This window comes from Cryptomeria japonica, chromosome 1 (assembly GCF_030272615.1).
Source record: "Cryptomeria japonica chromosome 1, Sugi_1.0, whole genome shotgun sequence".
NCBI lineage: Eukaryota > Viridiplantae > Streptophyta > Pinopsida > Cupressales > Cupressaceae > Cryptomeria > Cryptomeria japonica.
This window is the reverse complement of record NC_081405.1, coordinates 527,298,142-527,309,578: the sequence shown is the minus strand read 5'-3', so window position 1 is coordinate 527,309,578 and position 11,437 is coordinate 527,298,142. Positions and strand designations below refer to the sequence as shown.

At 33.2% G+C, this 11,437-nt stretch overlaps 1 protein-coding gene across 1 annotated transcript; it reads right to left on the bottom strand.

Annotated features, from left to right (window-relative positions):
• Window positions 1–1,037: 1,037 nt before the first annotated feature.
• Window positions 1,038–8,090, bottom strand: LOC131057750 (uncharacterized). The gene is made up of 2 exons (XM_059210859.1): window positions 7,938–8,090; window positions 1,038–1,646 (listed from the first exon to the last, which is right to left on the bottom strand). The coding sequence occupies exons 1-2, from the start codon at window positions 8,088–8,090 to the stop codon at window positions 1,038–1,040; spliced, it is 762 nt and encodes a 253-aa protein (XP_059066842.1).
• Between the last annotated feature and the right edge of the window lie 3,347 nt (window positions 8,091–11,437).

The following is an 11,437-nucleotide window of genomic DNA, read 5'->3' as shown; positions in this document are numbered from 1 at the left end:
CTAAATTGTGACAATTGTATATAAGGCGTCTCAACAACAAACAATAGATCTACTCAATGTAATCAATATCTGAAGTTAATCATCTTCATACATCGTTGAAACATTTTGCATACCTTGTTGACTTAATTTACATTTTATATTGGTTCACATTTAATTTTTTTGCACATTTCAAGATCAACTCAATTGTATTCTAAATAATCATTCCTAACAAAGTCTATGTTTGAATATTCTAACTTTTGCCTACATTCCAATATATTACTGAGAGAATATCTTGCTACCCACATATCCATTGCACCTAGTTGAAATACAAGTGCTAGTACTTACAATTAATTTGACAAATTGTAATTAGATAATAAAAAACTTTAATTTGTCCAAGGGTTTGAACTTAATTGGTTAAAACACTAGGTTCTCACTGTGGAGACCCAAGTTCAATTCCCAATAAGGACATCTAAAGTGGAATTCTAAGCTGTGACTCTTGGCCTTCCATAAAATGGAGAGGGTCTTGGGTCAAATCTAATCAAACATAATAATAATAATAATAATTCAAAAATATTACCTATCAAAAAATTAAAAATAAAAAACTTTAATTTAATATTCTTTTAAATTTGATCATCATAAACATATAATAAAATTACTATTTGAAATTTCCTCAATTCAACTAAGAATTTATAGAAAAAATAACCAATTTTATATTGCTGTTGAATTCAATTATAATACATGCATAATGAAACGATTATTTGAATTTTTATCTTAGAACATGCATTATACAAGTTGACTCCAATTTTTTTTAAAATATATTAAGACGTTGGTGTGCATGAACAGATCTTTCAACGTATTTGTAGACTTGAGAATTTGCTCCAACTGAGAAATTTGTACTGTTCATGGGATGAGCCGTGTGTGTTTCATCACCTTGGCCAACTGTGCGTGATTTTGTGGAATTCAAAGATTCAATTCCAATTCAAATCTTACAATTGGAATTCAAATTCAAAGATTCAATTCCAATTCAAATCTTACAATTCGAATTCAAATTCAAAGATTCAATTCCACCCAGGACAGCCATTATGGCGGGAAATTGCGTGAGAGAGAATGAGTGTCCTGGCATCTGATTCCGAGTTTGCAATGCGCTTGCAGAATCCCAACAGGCTCAACAGCTCTGTGTCATTCATGTCATCCAAAAACCTGCGCACAGGAAATGCATTTTCCTGTTGGCAATGGTGTCTGTAACTGTCATCAACAAATATCACCTTTCTCAAGTTCCTCCCAAGCGTGGACAAATCCTTTACAGGCTTTGATTTTGGCCCAGGTAATTGTATGCACGAATCTCTGTAGAGTCTGTGCCTGATTATGTTCCCATGGGGATCCAGCTTGTTCAGAATAGCATCTGCATACTCTTTGTTTGATGCAGTGAACACCACAATCTCATAAAGATTCCTCAGTTCATCCAGCAGTAAATCTACCCAAGGTCGTTTCAGAACATAGTAAATGGAGGTGCCATCTGGGTGCCGACATTGAATGGCAAAATCGTGCCTTTTGAGAGGCTTATTAACAGTTGAGTGTACTAGGGTTTCGTCCAGGTCCAATACCAGAGTCTTCTTGTTCGATTTTCTGTCAGATTTTGCCATGGGAGGCAACATATGGACCTGGACCTGGGGATTGTAAAATCTAAAACTGCACATCATAGTAAAGAAAGGAATAAACTTGTAGAATAGAGAGAAAAATGTAATATAAATCCCCTGAAAATGAAGAAGATCAATCCAGAAATTCGATCCAGATATTTATATGGAGATCGATTGATTTGCACCCAATGCATCCTTCTCTAACAGTCGCCGCCAAATCCTAGAGGAGACATTGAGATTGAAATTAATGACTGCTCATTGGATTTGCTTTCTTCTCTCTATATATATAGTTGCAGGCAAATAATTCAGGAACGAGCAAGAAACTAGCTTTTCCAAATTTATCTCTATTTTTGCACTAGCTTAATTTTTATTTTTTAAAATTTATTTCTATTTTTATACTTGCATATTGGATTTTTATCTTTTTTTAACATGTTTTTTAAAATTAATTTTAATTTTTATATTATCATATTTTTTTTATGTTTTTTAATACTAGCACTTGCATTTCAACAAGGTGGCAAGATATATTTTCATATTATGTTCTATGAATATGACAATTTTTTTTTTTTTTTTATGATGCAATTATATGAAAGCGTATTTAATAATATTTGTTCACATTTATATTAAATATTAATCAAATTATATTAAATATTAATATTATTACTGTATTAATGTTATATGATTATTATTATTATATTTTATATTATAATATAATTTTAAGTTAAAAATATTATATTCATTAATTAAAACCCTAATTCTTATTTTTCTGTTATTCATAAATTTTAATTTAATATTTTTTAATAATGAATAGAATTTAAGAAACCTTATCCTTTATATTAAAATATTGAAAAACTCAATGTAGTATATTATTATAATAATTATTATCTTGTTTAATTATAAATAATTTGACATGAATTTAATTTAAATAATATAAATATATACAAAATATTTAAAAATAATTATTAAAACATATTGAATTTTGTTAAAAGCACAAAAATGTATATATACAACAATTTTTTAGTGTAAGATAGAACATTAAATCATTAAAAAATATAGATAATAGTTTCAACTTCCAAACCCAATTTACCACCCTAAAAACTATAAAAATACTTTTTAACACAAAAATGATAATAACAAGGTTTTACTCTTTTTTACTAATTGATGATTTTTGTAAAGATAAAGGACATTAAATTTAAAACGAAAAAAAACACAATATGAAATTCAAGTTTTATATTTAAACTACAAAATTTAATATAAAATAGAAAATATAAAATTTCAAAAAAATGAATATAAATTTTCTTTAGATTTGAAAGGTTTCTTGATCCACTTTTAAAATTATTTTGTTAAGTGAAAGCTCTATAATTTTTTATAAATTCAAAATAAAAATCCATTTTAAAAATTGTAAATCCTTTTCAAATTTGAGGTAATTTTTTTAACAAAAGTATAATTTGAAAGTCCATCATAAATTGTGTCCCCCTTTCTTTATATTACATTTTCTTTTATATTATTTATATTTTATTATTTTTAAAAGACTCTAAAATTTGACCATTCAATTACTTAAAAAAGACAATAATAATAACAGTCGTTGGCAGAACAAAAAACAACAAGCAGTTAAACTCTTATCAATGTCTGTTATTTCTTTTCACAAATGTGAGAATTCGAAATAAAGAAATTATTAAATAGTATCCATATCCACATCCAATTGCACAACAACTTTTATTCCAAAATATGCCAAATCTTTGAACATATTTAGATAAATTTAAATTGATATTTATATGTTTTTTATGTTTATGAATAAATTATTATTTTTTATATAAAATTTTAATTACTAAAAATATTAACAATTTAGTTCCTATTGATATTATATAAAATTTCAATTACTAAAAATATTAATAATCTAGTATCTATTGATAAAATTTCAATAATTAAATAGACAAACAATTAACCAGCAAAAGATGAGAAAATTTATTAAAAAAAATAAAATAATATTTATGATATTAGTTCCTTTTCTAAGAGTCGTAAGTTTTATCATCTTAATTTGTTTTCCAGAACTTACCAGACTATTACGCCATTACCAAAAAAAGGAAAAAACAAGTTGAGCTTTCCAATCTCTTTTTTAAGAATTACAGATTATGGGTAATGACTGGCTTGCAAATCCCCTCTTCTAAAACAATACCATGTTCCACAATTCCCATTTTGGCATAGAATCCTGTTTGTTATATTTGGTGAAACAATGACACTACCTTGTGATAAAATCCATGTCTTTTTCTCGATGGAATACTTGGTTAATGGCTATGCAAACTGAAGCAGTGTTCCAAAACACTTATCTATTTGAAATGTGATGGTGAAGGGGACTGTTAGCAACAACAAAGAAGGAAGACTAAGATGGGGGGGGGGGGGCGTGGGGTGAATCAGGCTTCATTGGATCAATAATCACAAAAATAGATTTGATAAACTGCAGCAATAAGACAAATAAGCAAATTGAAGGCACAACACACAACACCAAGATTTTGACATGGAAAATCTAGTTAAGAGAAAAACCTCGGTGGGAACCTACCCACAACAAGATGATACTCTGCAGTAGTATGTGAAAATATTACAATGGGGAATGCACATGCATTCAGGCACACTGCCTAGAGCTCACTGCTCAAAAGATAATGGTCTAGAAGGCTACAACCCTTAAGGAAGTCTCATTAACTTACAACAAGATTCAAAATACAATCTAGAAGAAATGAACTGAAAGAATAGCATCTCCAAATGCCTGATTATAGTTTCGGTTAAGCACAGTTGTCTTCTCAGAAACACCAAACTCCCCACAATCACAACACCGAAGGATAAATCTCTTGTTCACACATATACCACTCTCTGATAATGCAGGAACAACATCAACACGATAATTACATGACAACATCACCAATTTATACAAACCATCAACCTTGACAACAAGGTTGGCTAAACCCTCAATAACAAAATTACATCACACGATACAAAAATCAACCAATGGGCCAATATAATGATTTACATAACATAACATGGACCTAATTCAAATTCCCAAACTCTCAAATCCACCAAAAATCATGCCAAGATCAATCGCAAATCAATCGCAACACGCTACACCACTAGAAATATCGCATATCATGAAAATTATCACCAATTCATAGAAACCACCAAAAAATTACACAACGATCAATGCGGATCATCAAAACGAATAGGAAACAACAAGGAAACACTAGCAAGCATGTTAGAATCATCAAGAATAGCTGCGCCAACACCACTTATCAAATCTTCATCAATTAACATCTGAAACTCAGGAACATTCAAACAACAACAAATGTCACGAAGAAAGATAACTTGCGGAGTACCAAATCATGAACCATCTGAAATTAAGATACACCAGACCATTCCAAACAATATCCCAAAATCTCAGCACAAGATTTGATCACACCGAAATATACCGAAGGAAATACCAAGCTCTGCAAACTAGTGATCAGCATAACACAACTACAAAATCAGATCAAAAGATCTTCCCAATCACACTACAACAAATCACAGGAATATGTTGACATCAATGGAAACAAAATATCCTAGTAGCAACAATGACCAACAATATCCAACAATCTCCCCCTTTGGCATTGATGGCACCATATGAATGTGAAAAACAATCAATGCAAAGCAAGAAGATATCTCTAGCAAACTCCCCCTAAGATCAAGACATATAAAATAGTTTTTTTTCACACGATCTCTCTCCCCCTTTAACAACAATGCCAAAGATCTCAAAATAGATAACCAAACTCCCTCCAAAATAGAAACATGAATCTCAGGATTCTCTGCCCCTAAAACATAGACTACTCCACCAAAGGAGAAACACCAACTCATCAATATGAATAAAAAGGTAAGGCTTTGAATTCCACCAGATTGATGCAACTTGTTGGTTAATGAATTTTTCCTTCTTAAATACCTTTCAAAAATGACTCACAAATGCCCAAATTTAAAGACAAAAAAGAACCAACAGTTGAGTCTCTTGCAATGGTAAGTGCAAGTGCTCTCTGAATTTTGATATGAAGGTATAACTCCCTTCGTTGGATAAAATGTATATTTTTTGAATATGCTTTTAACCAGAAAGAAATAAAGGCAACTAACATCTTCTCATAGACATGACACAGATGCAAATAGCAGATTTATAAATAGAGGAAAATCGAAAATGACACAAAGCTAATTCCCTAAATACTTCTAATAGATGATTTAAGGAGAAGATTTAAAATTTCAAACAATTCAGAGCTCATAGTCTCTGTAATAATTGCATGCATAATCAAAGATAACAGGAGAAATAATTAGAAAATAACTACAATATCTCACAAACAATTCTGCAACCAAGGGATACATATATAAATACACAGATTTAAAATGCATTCCCTCTTAATTTCTAATGTAAAAGAAATGGCGCACAAACCATTACTCCCTTGTAAAATGATTAGACAATCCAAATATATTATTCCCTTTACAATGATAAAATTAGAAAATTTTCCCCTTGCTGCCCTCTTTTTTTTACAACAAAAGAAGAAGAAGAATCCCCCAATACACCACATGCTACATTAAAAGCATTCAAATGCTCATCGATTGTTGTCTTCCCATCTCCATTTAAATTAGGAAGATTATCTTTTTCTCCTTTAGGTAGGGCATTTAAATTAGCTCCCAAGTTCAGGGGACCTATAACATCTCCCCACGACTGAGCCATTGGAAAAGTAAAAGGTACAAAATTAATGACGATGGGCAAGGTAGTTCCGTGCAAGACTAGGGCTTGACAAGTAGGGGATGCAAAAGGCCTTGGAGAGCGATAAGGTGGTCTACTTTTGGCTCCTCTTATGCGAGGGGGAGTAGATGAAAAACTCAAGTTTTGCAACTCTTGAAAAATGGGATCAACAACTGCTTCTCTCCTTAAGGATCTGGTATATCTTCTAGACTCCAGTTTGTTATGATATTTACTTCAACTATGATTTCCTGCTTGATTCAATATTTATAAACAAATCACATAATAGGACAACTAATCACATAATAAAATCATATTTTCCTCATATCTATGCATCTGTTATTGACTCAATCGACTTCCCCAATAGAGTCGCCAAAAATATGTTGGTTAACAAATTTGTCCTTTGATGAAAAATGTAATATCACTCTGTTGCTCATTAATGAACAAAACATTAACCAAACAATTGGGTAAACTTGTGAAACTTTCTTCTGAATTTTTCTCAAGGTACAACTCCCTCTTTAGATTTTTCAATGAATGGAAGGAAGAAAATAACTATGCATATACTTTTCACCAGAAAGTACAAAAGGCGTTTTTGCATTTACACATCACTATGCTGCAAATGCAATCTATTCTCAATCAATTTCTAAAACGACAAAGTTCATAGACTTTGTTATATTTTAAAATTCTCATTCATCAAAACTTTTAGACATAATTCTCTTCATAACCACATTATATTTCATCAAAAATAAAGACTACTTAGACAAAAATGAATCCAAACAAAAATTCAATTCTTTTATCAAACACACAGATTGGATTTTCTAAAGTAATCATCTCCATTCATTCACATATAAATGGGTATTTACATATGAAGCATTAGATAATGCTAAATGTATCAAGTTTGAAATCTTTTAGAAAAACCAAAACTCGGACCCTCTCAAAGTCTTATAAAAACATATAAATAGCCACACATCGGCTAATTAAATTTTAGGGAAACACAAAGTTTACATAAATCTGCCCCTGAGTCAAGATTTAGTTCAGAAAATGTAACCAAAAATCTAACTAAAAGGAAACTATCATATAGTTCATCACTAAACATTCAACATAGCTGAGATTGCAGCTATGAGGCGAGATTTTTGGGTCATTTCTGCACTATGCTGGGGACACGTTTGCACTCCACATAAGCAGCTAAGAAGCTTTGTATAATGACAAAGTTCAGGATTTCGATATGCGTAATCCTCTCCTTATCTCGCCAAACCTGGGCCATGATATCTACATGATTCCCCAAGTGTCCCATGCACATGAAAAGGAGGGATTCAATATTTTCCACCATTGAGAAGTCATCTATTGTTAGGACCTTAGTTTCTCTGACATAGTTAATTTTCCCCTCAAGTGATTGAGTTATGACCTCTAAGCTTTCTATAGTTTTTCCATCTTTCTTTAAGCATTTAATCCCTATGCATTTCAAATCATTTTGCATTGATAAAAATGAGTTGAGATAACTCATCTCACAACTTAGCAGATTCACTGCATCCCTATTCCACTACAAAATTCTGCCATTCAATATTTCTCCTGCACACATAAAGAATGTTGTCATCCAGGCCTAGTACTGGATTTTCTGACAGAAACTTCATGATGCCATATTTCTGTACATCAGCCATCTGAACTACCACAACTCTCCATTTGGTTTCCTCTTTCTTCCAATTGGTAATTTTCGTCTCAAGTTCTTTCATTACAGTGATGACATTTTTATATACCTTTCTCAGATTCTAGAAATATTCTGTACTAGATTGTGCGATCCCATCTAGCCATTCTAGGAAAATCTCAGTCACCATATTACTCTTGTGGATTTGTCCCAAAATCTTTTGATTAACAAGAAACTAAGGGTCAAATGATGTAGGAATCTGAGAAATTGGCTGAGCATTTGAATTATGAATGACGTTTATATATTCTGCCATACGCCTCAACGTTTCTTTGAGATTCTATTTGTCCTGCTCATCTTTCCACGTCCTGTTAATTATTCTCTTAGTGGAAGCCTCTAAATGGTGCACATCTGCCACATTAAATCCAACACCTAAATTAGCCTTTTCAACATTAAAATCTTTTACTGATGGATTCTCTATTTCTTTGTCTGAAATAGGATGTGCTATTTCAGCAGTCCAACTTCCTGTATCCTGATCAAAATCAATTTTGGAAACTGTTTTTAGCCTTTTAGACTTTAGAATCTTTTCCAAGCACTTTCTAACCATGTCCTCAATTGGAACTGACACATGAACCACATTCCTTTTCTTGCATCTCAGAGCGGTGTCCAACCAATGGGGAGTACTGGGACCTACATCTTCCTACACTTGAGGTTGGTCAACATTAGCTATAATCAATGCACCTTCAATTCCTTCTTCTTCTTTCTTAGGTTCTTCAACATCCCCAACCTCTAAAGCAGGTACTTCAGTGTTCAGTTCTGCCATTCGATCCTCAGCTTCTGGGGACCCCTCCAGATCGACCACCACTGAACTTTTTGGCAACTTTTATTCTTTACTCTTGGTTCTTGACCTAGTAACGCGAGCTGGAAGTTGGCTGACTAGGGACTTTTTTGAACCTTTAACAATGTTTGTTTCAAGCATAAACCTAGTATCACCTGCATCACAATTTTTAACAGACTTATTAGATGAAACCTTTTGAACAAGATAATCTTTGATAACAAGTATTGCCTCATGGTCAGATTCACGAACTTTCCATAAAATCTTGTTATGAGGTCTACCACGATACTTCATCAAATGAATATTTGTTGCAACAACAAGGTTAGAGAAATGAAGAATATGTCTGTGTGTTTCAAAGTCCTCGAACAACCAAACATCAGAATTCTTGATAGGGTATCTCCGAAGCCATGTTCCTGTCACGACAACAGACCCTATTGGGTACTCAATACCCTCTCCATCAATGATTGTGGTTGTCAATTTGATTTTAGGCTCAACACAACGACACAAATAGTAATCTATTCCTTCTTCATTGTTCTCTTCTGCAACAACTGCATACACATGACCTGCATTTTATAAAGTGTTAATTAATACCAAAAATAAAGTATGATGTACAACAAAATGAACCAAAAAGAATACTAGAAAAAAAATTAACTCAAAAAATCACTTGAATCCACTAGGTCGGATACATGGTCAAAATCCAGTGATGTCTCCATCTGGCTCAATTGTAGTGCTTTGGGAATTTGATATGAATCAATGGGAACCAACGGTCTACAAGACCATTTGTCAACCCACTCTTCTGATTCACATTCTTCCCACAAACAATACATGCATGAAGAGCAAAAACATACAATCTATCTCATATAAATTACCAGTGAACTTGAATTTGAACTCATAAATGAGTGCATGTCACTTGATCCTGCAACTGTACAACAATCTAGATAGTTTTCAATGTTAGATTTAGTAATCAACTAAAAATATCTACGAACCAATGACGTGCCTGGATTACTTGAACCCATCGTAGACTTACACCATCGCACAATTGTTTCTGCATCTACCAATTCAGCACCACCTTCATACTTCAATTCAAATGATCTTAGGCCTAGAATTTTCATTGTCTCTCTAAAATTCAGATGATCTTAGGCCTAGAATTTTCATTGTCTCTCTAAAATTCAAATTTTTAATCATTTGAACAATTAATTGACATCTTGCGGTTTGATTTAAGTTTTTAAAATAGTTTTGCCATACTCTTTTAACCATTCTCCTACAAGTTCGTTCATTCATTTTATTGGGCATTGAATTCAATATATTCTCATCAATGTCAATTAGATGCTTTGGTTTCCTACAAATGATTCTAGGAGGTGTTAACATCAGTGCATTATGTGCATTCAATTCATCAAGTAGAGAAGGTGTAATATGTTCATCATTTAATTGATTATTCAATGCCTTATCTTCTTCAATTGCATTAGGTTCAAACGGGAAATTATCAAATGTTTCTTCTTCAATTTCATTAGGTTCAAACGGTAAATTATCAAATGTTTCTTCTTCAATTGCATTAGGTGCATTATATTCATTTGGTAAATCGAATTGAGATGTTGAGGTTGACATACCTTCTTCTCCCATTGTTCTTATGTCATGCAATTTCTTCATACGTTGCCTTTGTCTTTCCTTTTGAGCCTCTCGTGTTCCATCGTTCCTCGCTTGTTCTTTCCCATGGTTGAGATCGGTTGACCTAAATAGAATCATATTACATATATATGTAAAGAAAAGTTCAAAAATAAATAAATAACCATAAGTATGCATCTTATCACTATTTTTGGAATCAAACTATTAAACAATCACAATTTAATCATTTGAAACCATGCAAAAATAAAAAACTAATAAAAACAACAATTCAATCATTTGAAATCATACAAAAAACAAAAAATTCACTTACTTTTATGTATACAATAGTGATAGAAGTGCAGACACAGTTCAAGTGGGGCCTTCAACGACCTCAAAAACTTCTTTTGAGGCCGTTGAGGCTCTTGGGCAACTAAAACTATGTCTCTAAACCACGTACGCGCTGCTAGGCCATAAAATCTTGGCAAGCCCAACAGTATTCTCGGTTGATAAGTAGCGCGTACGTGCTACTAAGCCTAAAAATGTTATCCCAGGGTATTGAATAATGGGAATAGTACTGCTCATGAGTAATAAGTACTGCGTATGTGCTACTAAGCCTTAAAAATGTTATGGAAGGGGTATGGAGGAAGGGAGAGGGAGAGAGGGAGAGGAGAGAGGGAGAGAAGAGGGGGGGAAGGGAGAGGGAGAGAGAGGGAGAGAGGGAGAGGAGAGGGGAGAGGGAGAGAGAGAGAGAGAAGAAGAGGGGGGGTGGGAGAGGGAAGGAGAGAAGAGGGGGGGTGGGAGAGGGAGAGAGAGGGAGAGGAGAGGGGAGAGGGAGAGAGAGGGAGAGAGAGGGGAGAGGGTGAGAGAGGGAGAGGAGAGGGGAGAGGGAGAGAGAGGGAGAGGAGGAGAGGGTGAGAGAGGGAGAGGAGAGGGGAGAGGGAGAGAGAGGAGTGGAGGAGATAACATGGGGGGAAGGGAGAGGTAGAGGAAGGGAGGGAGGG